At 44.1% G+C, this 17,220-nt stretch overlaps 2 protein-coding genes across 2 annotated transcripts; both read left to right on the top strand.

Moving 5' to 3' along the window:
• The first annotated feature begins 218 nt into the window (after positions 1 to 218).
• LOC144255098 (sperm motility kinase-like) lies at positions 219 to 1,631 on the top strand. Its single transcript, XM_077799119.1, has one exon. It carries the CDS (start codon positions 219 to 221, stop codon positions 1,629 to 1,631), a length of 1,413 nt encoding a protein of 470 aa, XP_077655245.1.
• An 8,115-nt stretch (positions 1,632 to 9,746) lies between these two features.
• Positions 9,747 to 11,156, top strand: LOC144255097 (sperm motility kinase-like). The gene has a single exon (XM_077799118.1). The coding sequence runs from the start codon at positions 9,747 to 9,749 to the stop codon at positions 11,154 to 11,156; it is 1,410 nt and encodes a 469-aa protein (XP_077655244.1).
• Positions 11,157 to 17,220: the final 6,064 nt, after the last annotated feature.

The following is a 17,220-nucleotide window of genomic DNA, read 5'->3' as shown; positions in this document are numbered from 1 at the left end:
TGACCTGTCGGACTCCCAGATAGTTAGAGCGTTTGGTGGCGGTTGGTGGTTGGTGATTGGTGGCTGGTTGTGGTCTTTGGATATTGGGTTTTTTGATTTGGGTTTCTTTTTCTCCCTTTTATTTTCTTTGCTTTCATTTTCTGGTTTTTTGTTTTGGTTTTTTGTTTTGGTTTATTATATTTTTTTTAGTTTATCTAGCATCCTTGTTCCTGTTTAGGATGAGAGATCAGTGTAGTCAGAGCAGTGTAGCGCTGCAGGAGCAGAGCTCTTGCTCTGAGCCTGCCTTCACGGACCATTATATGGTCCTGCAGGACATTGGGGAAGGGGGCTTCGCCCAGTTGAAACTTGCCCGCCATCTTCTTACTGGGACACAGGTTGCAGTGAAGGTCTTGGCCAAAGGAGCCACGAAATTCACCTTGCAATCTGAACCAGAGATGATGGCGGAATTGGACCACCCAAATGTGATCCATCTCTTTCAGGTCATGGAGACCCAGAAATACCTCTACCTCATCATGGAGCACGCAGGTGGGGGAGAGCTTTGGGATTTCATCCCAACAACTGGCATGGAGGAGGAGGAGGCCCGCAGAATGTTTAGGCAGATCGGGCAGGCTGTGCAGTACTGCCACCAGAAGGGCATCGTGCACCTGGACCTGAAGCCGGAGAACGTGATGGTGGATGACGAACGCAATGTGAAGCTCATTGACTTTGGCCTGAGCACCAGAGTCACAGCTGGAAAGAAGCTGAATAAATTCTTTGGCACTCTCCTCTATGTTCCCCCAGAAATTATCTGTCATCAAGAATATGAGGGCCCCCCGGCAGACATCTGGAGCTTGGGTGTGGTCCTCTATGCAATGCTCACAGGGATATTGCCATTTGAGGCAAGCACCGATAGCAAGCTGAAGAAACTCATCAGGTTGGGCAGGTACATCATTCCTTCACATGTCTCCAAGGAAGCCAAGAGCCTCATCTGTGAGATACTCAAAGTGGACCCCAAGCAGAGGCCCACCATAGACCAGGTATTGGGGCACCCGTGGCTGACCCAGGGGGAGGAAGCTTCACCCAGTTCTCCTTGTGAGGTACTCCCCAAACTCCCGGACCTCACAATCTTGAAAACTATGATCAACATGGGTTATGACCACTATAACACCTGGGTGTCCGTAGTGAGAAGGAAATTCAATGATGCAATGGCCACTTACCGCATCCTCCAGCACCAGAGCACCCAAGGGGAGGCCTCCACAGCCCAGGTGAAGCCCAAGCATTACCCAGGCCCTAAGGATCCTCCCTGGGTCTGCCACAAGAAGTTTCCCAGTGAGCCTGCCCTTCCCTTGCCCTGTGAGCAGCAGCAGCAGCCTGCTAGAAGTGCCAGCATGCCCACCATCACTCTCCGCTGCTTCCTCAAGGACACACTGCCTCCCAGCCTAGCCTCCCAGCCTGACCCAGTGCCCAGCCCCTCACCCTCCCAAGAGACCTCCACAAGGCAACCCCCAGACAGAATCCCGGGTTGGAAGAGGGTGAGGAGGAGGATTGCCAAATGCCTCAGGCAGCTATGCTGCATACCCTGCTTTTGTGGGCCACTCTCCAGAAAGAGAGTGGTTCCCGTGGAAACGCCCAGCCCAGAAAGACAGAACTGAGGGACAGCAGGAAGATGCTAAGCTGTGCAGCTGCTGACATCATGGTGTGTAAATGAGGTGTGCTGAGGGGCTCAGGCTTCTCCACCCAAATCCAGGCAGGAGCGCATCTGCATCCACCAGAAGACTCCTCTGCCCCCACCTGCGAAGACACATCCTAAGAGACTTTTTTCTGTGGAACACATCATAGAGACTTTTCCCTGGGACACTTCCTTCCCCCTGTCCTGCTCTTTGTCCTTTCTTCCATGCTTTGGGAGAAATTTATTTTCATTTTTTTTAACATTGTATAATAAATTGTTTCAAAGATTTAAAAAATTGTGGGTTTTGTTTTTTTTAGAGAAAGACCTAAGGACTAGAGCCAGAGCCCAGTAGCTATCCTCTCCAAGGCCTGGACCACAGTGCCTCCCTCTACTACTCATTATATAGTCGCTCAACTTGAGCCAGGGTAGATGGGGAGTCACTTGCCTCAAGCCAATGTAAATTGTTGTTGGAGTATAGTTGGAGATGCTCCCCTTGAGACAGTGTAGACTTGATTCGCTTTGAGCTGGTCATCTTCATTCTTCCTCATCTTCAGGCCTGAAGTGTGTGGGGCCAGTGGGTTGCACAGGAGGCTTCCTAAACCTTCCAGCCCTGCCATCTCTAGCATCTGGCAGCTTTTAGAGCTTCTTCCTGCCCTTACCTTTAGTGGTCATAAGGTGGTCAGAAATTGAAAAGTTTTTTTCATCAAAGAATTACTTATCGTATTATATATCATAACATTTTTCTCCAACCAAGTTTGTCCAGAAAATTGCTTTCAAGATGCCAAATATAGCTGTGACAATTTTATTTTGTTAAAGCTTCGTCCCAGGGCTTCATACACTGACTTACAGACCACTCATGTATAATTGAATCAAGCCTTTATTGAAGCACACCGGTGGTGACTGACCAGAACAATTGCAAGGGCAGTACTTATAAGCCTGAAAACTGCAAAAGGGATGTTCAGGGGGTCTAGCCAATGCAAGCAAGCCAGGTCACAGAAGCAGGATAGTGCAGTCAAAGGAGGGAAGCCTAACCAATCACAGCCCAGTCACCCCTAGTTACAGAAAGAAAAAGAACATCTTGCCCCAGTCATGACTCTTCTACTTTAGCATGGTTGTTTTACAGGATGAAGTCATAAACCAAAATGGAGTGACATTTGCTTCTACTATCACAATTTTGAGGGATGGGAGCATTTAAAATAACTCCATAGTTCAATTTTTTAAAACTTTAGTCTTATAATAGTCTTATAATAACCTGGTTCCGTTAACAAATTTTGCCCTAGCATGGACCAATTACTATTTCAGTTGAGAATGTTGTTTGCTTATGAAGACCATGGTCATACAAATGACAATTTTACTAGTAAAATGTTTGTTGAGAATTTCTTGTTAACACTGAAGACTCTGGAAGCCAGGCTGTGTGAGCTATAATTCCTGATTTAACCTCCAGTGCTTCACTTTCACAAATGTGAATATGAGCTGTAGTAAGTCCCTCAGAGAGGGCTAAAGGTTCAACTTAAGATGTAAGTTGGATAATGCTCAGACCCAGGCTTGCCACCATCCCATACATGTTTATGAATATATAATTTAATGAATACATAATAATTTATAGCATGATTACACCATTTTCAAAATAAGGCCCAGCTTTAGGATAGTGTTGTATTCAACTAAGGCAACCTTTACACTATGATAAGAAAGTTCCCTCCTGATCTGTCCCAAGTCCTAAACATATGGTCAATTTTAATCTGATCAGAATCACTAGAGAGTTAAGAAGATGTGAAATATTTTAATCATAAATGGAAGTTCTTCAAAGCCAATGGGTGAAATGAATATGAAGTTGTATAAAAGATGTGTAAATACGAAGGAAATATTTTGATGATATAAGGAGGAGAAAAGGAAAGAAGGGTGTCTTTAGGATGCAAATTTAGAAAAACAGAACAAGGTTTGGGTTGCAGCTTGTATGGATTCTGGAGTATCAATATGCCTAGTGGCTTTGGTCCTTGGCCCCATGCAGTGTTGCACTCTGGAAAGAGCCTTTCAAATTCTTGGAGAATGTGGACACAGCAGAGGGGCAGCCTGGGAACCTCCCAGTGGTTTGGCATCTTTCTACTTTGCACATGTGACTTGGAGTGAGAAGCAGATGAAGCTCCTTGCTCATATTATATCATCACAGCCTTCTTTGGAGAGTTTTCAAGTAGATGCCACTCTTATGAGAATAAACAGAGCTACCTTAAGAAATCATTGGCCATCCCTGTATATCATGAGTTTCCATTTTCAAAGATAGTGGCATGAGTTCCACCATGACATATTGTCTGTTGACTCACTTAAATACCATCTCCTCAAGCTTTAATTTTGTGTTCCATAAAATACCCAGTTACTCCAAGTTGCCCTAGGACTAAGGTTGGAAAATTTTACATGGATTCCATTTTTGGAGAATTACCATTTATATCACTGAATTGATGATCAGCATTTTTCAAACTTAGTTGTCACTGTATAAAACCAATGAATAATATTTAGCAGTACTAATGTTTGGGATACTTGATACTTAAGTTTGGGATTGTTATGTTGTTTCAAATAGAGAATGCATATCCTTTCTAGTGTGTAAGACATAATAAGGGCTCAAAAAAGTGATTATTACAAACCTTAGTTGAAGGTCCTGCTGCATCCTGAGAAATGAACAGTTAAAGAAGACTACAGCTGGATCTCCCAGCGGCTGCTGGGTGACACTATGGGAGGGAAGATGCTTGTTTCATCCTTTTCTTCTTACATGGTAGGACATTTGGGGCCAGTGGATGAGGTGATGTGAATCCAGATGTTGACTGGCTACAACTGACAGCCAGAGGATACTCAGGCTCACCAGTTTCTGGCAGGGCAGGCAGGATGCACCATCTCTGGTACTCAGTCCCAGGTGTGTGTACACCAGCTGAACCAGGACACAACTCTGGTTTACTCTGAGTTGCTTTGATGTCCTGCTGGACAGGATATAGGGTGCCATTAGAATCCTGTCATCCTACACTGTGACTTCTTCAACTCCCAAGTGCCATCTCATGTCCCAAGATCTCTGAGTCCTGACTCATGGTCTTGGCACCCACACACCTATTTTCTAAAGAAGCCTGGTCAGGCTAAGAAAGAGACTCTCACAGAAGTTTCATTTAACATGAGAAATAGATGCTACTCTGGCCTGAATCCATAGCAATGTACAGACATGGCTCTCCAACCCTTCTTCCTCAGTTACTAATGTTACAGTGTTACATATGGCATTTATATGGCATTTATACCATGAAATAAAATTGGGGTGTTCTGATACGCTATTCTCACCCTTGTAGAAAAGAAAAGTAGCGCTAACTTTACCAGGGATCTTTCTGCCTTTATCAAGATCTTAGTCCCTATCTAATGTTCTTCAATGCAACATGGACCACTCCCCTCACACAGGGCACATCTAGTGGGGGCCAACTCACTGGGCTCTTATTTATTATGTGCTGTGGTTCCTAGATGGCTGACTCCATTGCTCTTCCCAAGGACAGGTAGTCCATCATGGGGTAAGGGTCCAGGGGAGGAAAGCTGCTCAGTTCAGAGCAGTAAAGAAGCAGAAACTTGAGTGTAGACGTGATGAGATTTTTCAAAGCCACAAAGTGATTACAGATTTTCAGAGTCTAAATGAAAAGACCACTGAAGTATCCTACAGATTTTAAATTCTAAACAAGAAAATATCAGTCTCCAAAACTCACTGAAACAAAAGCCCTTTCAGAGTTCTTTCTTATTCACATTATGAAAGTGAGAAGAGCCCTGGAGGCCCATAATAAGATAACCACTGGGTGGTTGTCTGGCTCTGACCTCACAAAGAGCCATTGTGACATTGTGAGGTTTTTTTTTTTTTTTTTTTTTTTTTGTATCAGGGATTGAATTCAGCTGCACTCAACCCCTGAGCCACATCCCCAGCCCTTCATTGTATTTAGGGACAGAGTCTCACTGTACTGAGGCTGGATTTGAACTCATGATCCTCCTGTCTCAGCCTCCCGAATGGCTGGGATGACAGGCTTGTGAGGGAATTTCAAACTGCAGGTATATAAGAGCATGACCGCATCTGGTGTTTTGTCAATAAGTACAGGAAGCTCTTGGTTGTAACCTATCAGACTCCCAGATAGTTAGCATGTTTGTTGGTGGCTAGTTACTGGTGGTTATGGTCTTTGAATATTGTAGTTTTTTTTTTTATTTCTATTCATTTATTTTTTGCTTTTTTTTTTTTTTTGGCTTTAGTTTAGTAGAAACTTAGGACAATGTGCTTTCTTAGTGCCATAGTAAGCTCCTAGCATTGCAATAGTGAAATAGCTACAAGAATGTTTCTATCCCTGTAAGTTTCCAGGACACAAACAACAATGCCTCTATAGTCATTAACTTCCTGATTATGAGGCCCTATATAATAAACTTCCTGTTCCATCTCTGGGTCATCCTTTTCTCCATCAGAATGCAGTGTTCCACCTGATGCCAGCTTTCTCTCAATATCTATGTGTTTGTCTTTTTTTTTTTTAATTCCACCATTGCCCCTCACTAGTTTCTCAGGTTTAGCAATGCAGGTCTTTGTATTCATGTACATGGAAACTTTTCCACTGATACAATGTTAGTAATGTAATATAAATCTATTTTCAAATACCTTAGTACTATGGAGGACATTTCTTTTTTTTTTTTTTTTTAAAGAGAGAGTGAGAGAGGGGAGAGAGAGAGAGAGAGGGAATTTTTAATATTTATTTGTTAGTTCTCGGCGGACACAACATCTTTGTTGGTATGTGGTGCTGAGGATCGAACCCGGGTCGCACGCATACAAGGCGAGCGCGCTACCGCTTGAGCCACATCCCCAGCCCCCTATGGAGGACATTTCAAGCAGTTCCCATGCACTGCAGGGAGCAGTGTAGCATTTCCTGTTATTTGATGGTGGTTTTGTTAGGGACCTGGAAAACATCGGAGCAAGAGACCACAAGAGACTGCCTCATGCAACAGCAAAAGGGTTTATTTGGGGACCAGCATGCTGGGGCTCAGAGCTCACTAGAGCAAAGAGAGAGAGCCCTGAGAACAGCTTAAGCAGAGCTTATATACTTTCCTTGGAGAGGGCAGGGAGGGAAGTTCATTGATGGGTCAGGGCGAGTGGGCAGTTTGCCTGCAACTGAGTGAGGGAGTGCATCCTGCAGTTTGGCAGTTGGGGACAGCACTTTCTGGGAACAAGATTAGCAAACAGTTCACAGTTGGGGACAGCACATCCTGGGAACAAGATTTCAACAGTGTTTTGTTAAGCATATAGAAAAACAGAGTGACAAGTACCTATTTTATTAACCTTTCAGTTTTATGTAGTACATGAAAGACACTCTGTGCTTTCTACCTGTGAATAAACATAGTTTTACAAGCTTGATGAAATTACAGGACACACATTTTCCCACATCTTAATTTAAGAGGATTTAATAATAAATAGTAATTAAGAGTTTGGTCCAGTACAGTGGAAGGCTAAGGAGAAAATCTACTCTCAAAAATGGAAGGTCAGGGCAATTCACAAGCCCTCAGAAATGTAATGGAGAGTTAGAATCTATAAATTGGGGAGTTTTGCTGTCTTTAGAGTATTCTAAGAACAAAAAGCTTTTAGATTTCTAGGTTAGGTTGTGAGAATAGAGAGGCAGTTCCCATATTATTAGTGCTAAGTTTCAATCAACTGCCTTCGTAGCCCAACTTTCTTAACAAATTACCCTGTTACATAGTACACTGTAGAACTGGGCAGTTTTTAAAGGCTGAACATATCCTCTGAAAAACTCCTCTGAAGAGTCAGATGCGACTATAAATCTCTCTACTGAAGGAACGAACATGTTGAACTCCTACTATGTACTGTGAGTGCTCTGTATGAATAACTGAGTTTTACAGAGTTGAAGTAGTTTGTCAAGGTCACACATCAACCCAGGTTCTTATCAATCATCTGCTCAGGTAGATACTTGATAATATATACCTTAAGCAAAGCACAGTTTTATTACTCTCAGGAGATAGAGAATTTCAGTGTCAGAAGTTGAGAGGTTCCTGTTGCTAGCTATAGCATATACATTCACTCTTGCATTCATTAATATGCTATCAGATATTATGGAGAGATGCCTATGTACCAAGCACTGTGCTAATGATGATTATGAGCTCAAATCTGCTAGCTTTTGTCTTTGTAACATGTCATTGGGAAGAGGAGGCTCTGGGTTTCTCTGGAGGGGTCTTTCTGTCTCTAGAGATCAGGATGGGGCTCTTGGTTCAGTGTGGTTTGTGTCATAAATGGAGATCAGGGTGGGGTCTTGGTTCAGCTTGGTTTGTGCCCTTTTAAGGAGATCTGGGTGGGGCCCTGGATCACCTTGACTTCTGCCCTTATAAGGAGATCATGGAGGGGCCCTGGTTTAGAATGGCATGTGTCCTTATAAGGAGATCAGGACAAGGCCTTTGGTTTGCTGTGGCTTTTGTCCTTATAAGGACAAAGAGGATGGACCCTTGGGTCAGCATGTCTTGTGTCCTTATGAGAAGAACATAACAAGCTTTTATTTAATATGCCTTGCTTCTTTGATTACCTTTCCTCCTATTTAGTTCATGATAGTGGTGAAACATTTCAATTCCCTAACCTCTCATGTTGGGTATGCTCTAGAAGGACTTCCTTGTGTTTCCCATGGGGGTTCCATTTAACATGAGAAAGAGATGCCACTCTGGTGTGAATCTTTAGCAACATGACTTCAGTAGAACACAGATGAGGCTTCTGTACCTCTTCTACACCTCTCCCTCATTCATTCATGTTACAGTGTTATATATGCTATTTATTTGATACTATAGAAGAAAACTGGGGTGCTTTCATATTATTCTCTTATGTCTTGTAGAAAACAAAAATAGCACTAGCTTTTTTTAATAATTGTCACTAATTTATTTTACCAGGTTTCTTTCTGTCTCCATCAAGATGTGAGTTCCTATCTAATATTAATCCTTCAGTGCAACATGAAGGACTTCCCTCACACAGGACACATCTAATGGGGACCAATTCCATGGGTTCTGGTTTATCATGTGCTCTGGTTTGAATGTAGGTATCCCTTCAAAATTCCTGTATTCAGTTCAGCCTCAATGTAACAGGATTGAGAGCTGGTTAGGCCAGAAAGCCCCAACCCCAGGGATGGGATGTGCACATTACAAGAGTTTCTCCAGTATGTGCAAGAACCTGGTTCACTTCCCAGAACTGCACAAGTGTGGGCGCGCACACACACACACACACACACCCACACCCACAATTTCATTCATCAAGATATGCAGTGATGTATGGGTATATTTTAATTATCTGTCTTGTCTCTTTGACCAAAATATCCAACAAGAACAACTTGGAGGAGAAGATTCTGTGGGGCTAACAGTTCCAGAGGTCTCAGTTTCTAGATGGCTGACTCCATTGCTCTGCCCAAGGACAGGTAGTCCATCATGGAGTAAGGGCCGAGTGGAGGAAAGATGCTCAGTCCAGAGCAATAAAAAGCAGGAATCTTGAGCATAGATAGAATGAGGCCATTCAAAGCCACAAAGTGAATACAGATTTTTAGACTCAAAATGAATATCGTACAAATTTTAAATTCTAAACAAGTAAATATCAGTCTCCCAAACCCACTGAAGCAAAAGACCTTCCAGGGTCCTTTCTTGTTCTATTATGAAAGTTGGAAAGTTATTATGAAAGTTGGAAAAGTCCTGGAGGCCCAAAAGTGAGATGACCCCTGGGGGTTATGCCTGGGTGTGCCCGACTCATTTCTGGCTCTGACCTCACAGGAGCCACTGTGAGGGGATCTCAAACTGCGGGTATATAAGAGAGTGGCCGTGGCTGGGTTTTTTGTCCATAAGTACAGGAAGCTCTTGGTGGTGACCTGTCGGACTCCCAGATAGTTAGAGCGTTTGGTGGCGGTTGGTGGTTGGTGATTGGTGGCTGGTTGTGGTCTTTGGATATTGGGTTTTTTGATTTGGGTTTCTTTTTCTCCCTTTTATTTTCTTTGCTTTCATTTTCTGGTTTTTTGTTTTAGTTTTTTGTTTTGGTTTATTATATTTTTTTTTAGTTTATCTAGCATCCTTGTTCCTATTTAGGATGACAGATCAGTGTAGTCAGAGCAGAGTAGAGCTGCAGGAGCAGAGCTCTTGCTCTGAGCCTGCCTTCACGGACCATTATATGGTCCTGCAGGACATTGGGGAAGGGGGCTTCGCCCAGTTGAAACTTGCCCGCCATCTTCTTACTGGGACACAGGTTGCAGTGAAGGTCTTGGCCAAAGGAGCCACGAAATTCACCTTGCAATCTGAACCAGAGATGATGGCGGAATTGGACCACCCAAATGTGATCCACCTCTTTCAGGTCATGGAGACCCAGAAATACCTCTACCTCATCATGGAGCACGCAGGTGGGGGAGAGCTTTGGGATTTCATCCCAACAACTGGCATGGAGGAGGAGGAGGCCCGCAGAATGTTTAGGCAGATCGGGCAGGCTGTGCAGTACTGCCACCAGAAGGGCATCGTGCACCTGGACCTGAAGCCGGAGAACGTGATGGTGGATGACGAACGCAATGTGAAGCTCATTGACTTTGGCCTGAGCACCAGAGTCACAGCTGGAAAGAAGCTGAATAAATTCTTTGGCACTCTCCTCTATGTTCCCCCAGAAATTATCTGTCATCAAGAATATGAGGGCCCACCGGCAGACATCTGGAGCTTGGGTGTGGTCCTCTATTCAATGCTCACAGGGATATGGCCGTTTGAGGCAAGCACCGATAGCAAGCTGAAGAAACTCATCAGGTTGGGCAGGTACATCATTCCTTCACATGTCTCCAAGGAAGCCAAGAGCCTCATCCGAGAGATACTCAAAGTGGACCCCAAGCAGAGGCCCACCATAGAACAGGTAATGGGGCACCCGTGGCTGACCCAGGGGGAGGAAGCTTCACCCAGTTCTCCTTGTGAGGTACTCCCCAAACTCCCGGACCTCACAATCTTGAAAACTATGATCAACATGGGTTATGACCACTATAACACCTGGGTGTCGGTGGTGAGAAGGAAATTCAATGATGCAATGGCCACTTACCGCATCCTCCAGCACCAGAGCACCCAAGGGGAGGCCTCCACAGCCCAGGTGAAGCCCAAGCATTACCCAGGCCCTAAGGATCCTCCCTGGGTCTGCCACAAGAAGTTTCCCAGTGAGCCTGCCCTTCCCTTGCCCTGTGAGCAGCAGCAGCAGCCTGCTAGAAGTGCCAGCATGTCCACCATCACACGCCGCTTCCTCAAGGACACACTGCCTCCCAGCCTAGCCTCCCAGCCTGACCCAGTGCCCAGCCCCTCACCCTCCCAAGAGACCTCCACAAGGCAACCCCCAGACAGAATCCCGGGTTGGAAGAGGGTGAGGAGGAGGATTGCCAAATGCCTCCGGCAGCTATGCTGCATACCCTGCTTCCGAGGGCCACTCTCCAGAAAGAGAGTGGTTCCCGTGGAAACGCCCAACCCAGACAGACAGAACTGATGGACAGCAGGAAGATGCTAAGCTGTGCGGCTGCTGACATCATGGTGTGTAAGTGAGGTGAGCTGACGGGCTCAGGCTTCTCCACCCAGAGCCAGGCAGGAGCGCATCTGCATCCACCAGAAGACTCCTCTGCCCCCACCTGCGAAGACACATCCTAAGAGACTTTTCTGTGGAACACATCATAGAGACTTTTCCTGGGACACTTCCTTCCCCCTGTCCTGCTCTTTGTCCTTTCTTCCAGGCTTTGGGAGAAATTTATTTTCATTTTCTTTTTTTTTAACATTGTATAATAAATTGTTTTTTAACATTGTATAATAAATTGTTTCAAAGATTTAAAAAATTGCGGGTTTTTTTTTTTTTTTTTAGAGAAAGGCCTAAGGACTAGAGCCAGAGCCCAGTAGCTATCCTCTCCAAGGTTTCTAGATGGCTGACTCCATTGCCACAGTGCCTCCCTCTACTACTCAGTATATAGTCGCTCAACTTGAGCCAGGGTAGATGGTGTCACTTGCCTTAAGCCAATGTAAATGGGGACTTGCTCCCCTTGATGGAGTATAGATGGAGATGCTCCCCTTGAGACAGTGTAGACTTGATTCACTTTGAGCTGGTCACTCTGGCCATAAGGAAAACTTTTCCTGGTCTTCTGCCCCCTACTGTAATGTACATAGCAAGAAACAAAGGTTGAAACTGAGATTCTCACCTGTGAATCTCAAAGGTTTCTCCCCTCTCTTAACAGCTCTCATAGGATATCTTCAGGTTGATTTTCGATCAAGCAGTGCTGGCCAAATACCCCAGTGACATATACCTTGTATGAGCTGAATTGCACTCTCCTGGGCTCACTCCTCCCAAACACTCCCCTCCCCATCCCATCAGATTCTAGCCAATCAGACTGTAGCCATTGAAAGAAGGACATTTTACATGGAATGCCTAGTTCCCCTTGTTCACATATTAAGCCCTTACAAGTCTGGAGGCATTCTCCCCATTGTTGTTTTTGTGCTCCCTGAAAAAATCCAGTACTGCCACTCATCTCAATTCTCACAGGAGTCCTGAAGTTGTGCTACCCCGGTGCATCATTTATTGGGATCTTGCAAACCAGCAGCCTCTGCTTTGCTGAGATCAGGGAATCAGGAGCCATGAAAGGAAGTAGTATATTGAGGCAGAAGATGTAAATTTACACACCCACTTCTTTGTTACCACATTCCTCATGGCACCCCTTGGTTCTATAATACCCTTCACTCTCAGAGGTATAGGGTTGAGGGAGGAATTAATTGTAATATGTGACTATTTCTGTCCACTGATATAATACTTCTCATAAACTTCAGAATACAGATATATATCTCTATTGAACAGAAGATACTGCATTCCCATGTTTGTCACAACCCTTTTTACAATAGCTCAGATATGGAGTCAGTCCATGTGGTCATCAACAGATACATGATAAGAAAAATATGCCATATATATGTAACAGAGTATTATCCAGCCATGAAAAATGAAATACTGTCTTCTGAATCAAGGAAGGCAATCGGAGAACATTATGTTAAATGAAATAAGTCAGGCACAGGCAACTACTACGTGTTATCTCCAATATATGGAATATAAATGGCAAACAAAAATCTACCTGAAAATGGAATAGAGATTATGAGGGACGATTATGAGGGACTGGAAAGTGTGCTGGGGAAAAGGAAGAGGGTAGAGAGAGATGATAGACACAGGCTGTATGCATTTATGAAAATATCACCACAAATCCCATTAATACATAAAATTAATGTTAATAAATTATTTTTGTTATTTAAAAAATTGAAACGAGGTCATTCTTTCCCTGGAGACAATGAAGGACAAGTCACCATTTCAAGGAAGTTTCATTTCCTCATCAGAAGCTGAAATGCCTGGAATGAGATCTTTATTCTAAGATACCCATGCATAGCACACATGGGCATGGACTTACGCGCGTGCGTGCACACACACACACACACACACACACACGCTCACTAAACATTACTTTGGAAATGGGATATATTTACAGGTTGATGGTGCCACCTCCCAAAAGTCAAATGGAAAGGAACCAACTTTTATAGCATGGTAGGCTCTGTATAAAAGAAATTGAATTTAAATATAGTTATACCTTGAGCAAATTACCTTCCACTTCAAGTCTCAGTTTCTAATTTGGAAAACAGAAGATGAAAGTCTCTTCCCATGCAGTAGTTGTATAAGTTCAATTCAGTGTGATAATGCATATAAAAACACTTAGTCCATTGACTTGTACATAGTAGGCACTCAGTGGATATTTTACAAAGTATGCAAATTTCTAGAACTCACTCTTGCAAACACACAACTGGCACATGGTCCTTCAGTCAATGAGGTTTTCCAAATACAGCAACAATAGCATGAAAACATGTGACACATGATATTTCTTTTTCACTGGCTTCCAGGGTCCAAATCACTATAAATCTAGTTTTTGGTTATGTCACCTGTGAGCAAGTTTGACATTCAAGATTTTCTATCTGCATTTCTAAGTCTTTTTGTTCCCCTAGGTTTTCTTTTCAGCATGTCATTCAAAGGAAGCCTTCTTTTCTCTACTTCCTCACAGCAAGATTGCCATTCTTAAATGCACCTAGCAAGTGCTGTAGCTATCAGTCATTCATCCTGCATGTAAGCAAAAAAAGAGTCAGCAGCATCAAGCGCAACTGAGAACTTAGAAGTGCAAACATTCAAGTTCCAACCCAGATCTATTGAATCAGAAATTGTTAGAATGGGGCTCAGACCTCCTCTTGATTCTGATGCTTGCTCAAGTTGAGATCTACAACTGCGAGAAAAGCAATTGGATTAAACTGATTTACCTGCAAGGGTTAACACTTAGATTAAGTACTCCTTCAAAGAGAAGCTTCAAAGTATGTTCCTTGGCTTCCACTTCTGACTAGATGGTTGCTTTTTCTCTCTAGAGTCAGGGCAGAGAATTTTTCTATCCAAGAGTATGTAAGTTACCAGAGCAGTTAACCAGAAGGAGATATGCCTATACTGGTCCAGAACTGCAGTTTTCAGCCAGCCTCAGGGGAGAATAAAAAACTAAACTGCTAGGCTAACTACTTCATAGTTATATACAAAAAGCCAATTTAGGTCCACCCAGAAAAATAGCTTGAATGTCATTATAAACTGGTAAAACCTTCAAGGCTTCAGTCAAGGCTTAGTTTGCTCAGGCTCTGATTACAGCAAGAATTGGTTTCCCCAGTTTTGTTGTTTTGAAACTAAAGATGGAACAGGGGAAAGAAGAGGATACAAATGGCCAAACAAAATCAAGTTACAGAGAACAGCCTACCACATCTTTCACGGAATCATAAAGGACATTACTTAAATGTGCATTACAATATCAGAAGCCCTGAAGATGGCCGCTGCGTACGGGGGTTGCTGAAGCGCTGAGTGTCGTGCTCAGATCAGAGGCTTTAATCGAGATTTCGCGCAGCTTGTTAGAGCTCCTTTCACCATTAATCTGTAGCGGAACACTTTACCAAGCAGCAGGAAGTACAAAGAGACTGAAAAAGTGACGCTTGGCTCCTGGACGCTTTGCTGCTCAGAGCTACGGGCGGTTTGCTCCCATCTGCTTCCTCTTTCACTTTGCTCTGGGCAGAGAACCTGAATATGTAATCAGCAGAGGATTGTAAGTACCTGAGGCAAAGAAAGCTCAGTGCGCCCCGCCAATTTTTTTTTAAATATTTTCTATACAGGGAGAGTTTGTGGATTGGGATTGTTGGCTGTGCTGTGGTTTCAGTGCCGAAAATCCACTCCGTGGGAGCCGCCATTTGCTTTCTGCTTGGTGTCTTGATGGCTCTGTCTACATTGTCCAGCAGCCTCATCTAGAGGTTGAAACTGCCGAGCCCTGTCCTCCGAAGGCTGGACCACGGCCTCAAGCGCCTCGGTCACCTGTACACCGCTGCACCTTTGGACAGAGCCTCTTCTGGGGTCATTCTGCATCCCCCTGTGAGGGGACCCGTGCTCCCGAGAAGGGGGCTGGAGAGCCGTGGCGGCAGCCACTTGGGCCCCAGGGGCCGGGCACCTGGCCGAGGAGTGGTTGAGGCCGCGGTGGCGCCGCTAAGGTCGCGGACGAGCGCCGTTGGCCACGGCGGCGCCCGTGAGTGTGGCCCAGAGGCGGAGGCAATGGCGGCAGGGTTTCATTTCTAGAAATCTGGACTGGAAACGGAAGCAGTAGTTTGTATAATCCCAAGATCTCGCTTATGCCAGGAAGCTGTAAGGGTAACATGAATATCATTGAGGAGATCTAACATGGCGGCAGGTGCGGAGAGATCAAGTCTCTGACCTCTTCAACTGCTTGAGCATGGGGAGCCGTAAATTATCTAAAGGGTGTTTGCTCAGGATCACTATGCAATGCTGAGCTGACAGTCTGGGCCCCTCAGAAAACACACACTGAGCCCAGATCGGCTGCATTCAAGCTCCGGTTCGCCTGCTTCTCATGACTCAGCACTAACGATCCCGCTGAAATAACTGGTCGACCCTTCTGAACTTAGAGGTAAAAGCCAACTGAGCCTTCATAGGCAGTGGCCACATGACTGAAACAGGGATTGGGAGAGACAGTCATGACCCACCTGTTGCATTGGTCACCCGGCAAAGGGAACGAAGGGTCACATTTGCATGGGATACCACCTTGGCAGAGAACTGATGTCACTGGCGGAGGAGATAACTGCATTGAAACCAGGAGACAGGTGTGTAATCCCCTAGCCACCTCTCGCCACACAGTGGGGGAAACCTTAAGGGCCCCTCCCAGCTCTCCTGTGAGAGCGATAGCCAGACCAAGGGAATCAGGAGTGGTGCGCGACTCGCGGCACGAAACTCCCGGCTACCGCTCCCACCAGTGCTGACAACTGAGGTCTCTTGCACCAGCTACCGGGGGCGTGGCTACTCGAGGGCAAGCAAATTCCTGGGGGTTCTCAGCCTCAGGCTCTACAATCTTGGGGTCTGAGGGAGGCAAATAGGGAGAGTGAGCCCAGGCGTTCATGAAAACAGGGCTCCCAGGAATAGCAGACCTGGCGTGTAGCCAGTATTGTGTTGGGCGTCACAGGTGAGCATGGCCTGGCTTTGGGAACCAAAAGAGAAGGCCCTAGGCACTCAGGTTTGGAGACCCTCCCAGTCTGGGAGGAAGAGCTGCTGCACAGTGATTGGTTTCCACCTATTGAGAGGAGAAGGTTGACCCAGTGGCCACAGCTCCACCTAATTGGAAGAGAAGTTAATCAAACTCTAGGACTACACTTATTATTATTATTATCATTTTTTTTCTTTTTCTTTTTTTTTCCTTTTTCTTTCATTTTCAATTTTTTTTGTCGTTGTTCTTTAACTTTTTTTAATGTTTTTAACTTTTAAAAATTTTTTTATTTTATTATTATTTTTTTAATTTTCATTTTCAATTTTTTATTATCATTACTTTTGTAAAAAATTTTTTTCTTTCTTTATTTTCTAATTTTTGTTAGTTTGTTTTTGTTTCTTTTGTCTTTTCATTTCTTTTGAATTTTCTTATTCCCCCTTCCTTGAATTCTACCTGCCTACTCTTATTCTCTTTAGTGACATCTTCCCTGCCCTTCTAATATCTTTCCTCTCAACCTTCAAATAAATTTACAAGAGTAAACAGTAACTCAGCAGTCAAACAGAACAAGAAGTAACATGAGCAGCATAAAAAAGCAAGGAAGAAAAGGACAACAAACAATGAAGGACAGCCTAAATATTCAGGAGGACCTAGAGTCAACAGAAAAATGGTCACATAAAGAACTCAAGGAATACCTTAGACAGATGGAATGGAACCTTAAAGAGGATACGAGACAGCAAATCCAAACAGTGAAAGACACATTGAAAATGAATTACATAAACAGATAAAAGAAGAAGTTAAGCATCTTTATCAGGAGATAGAGATTATTAAAAAATCAAACAATAATTCTAGAAATGAAGGAAACGATAAACCACATTAAAAGCTCAATTGAGAGTATCACTAACAGAGTGTAGCAAGTAGAAGCCAGAATGTCAGATAATGAAGACAAAATATATCATCTTCAAAAGAGCCTAGCCAACT

The sequence above is a fragment of the Urocitellus parryii genome, chromosome 5, assembly GCF_045843805.1.
Source record: "Urocitellus parryii isolate mUroPar1 chromosome 5, mUroPar1.hap1, whole genome shotgun sequence".
NCBI lineage: Eukaryota > Metazoa > Chordata > Mammalia > Rodentia > Sciuridae > Urocitellus > Urocitellus parryii.
The sequence above is the reverse complement of the archived record's forward strand: the minus strand, read 5'-3'. Positions and strand labels throughout refer to the sequence as shown.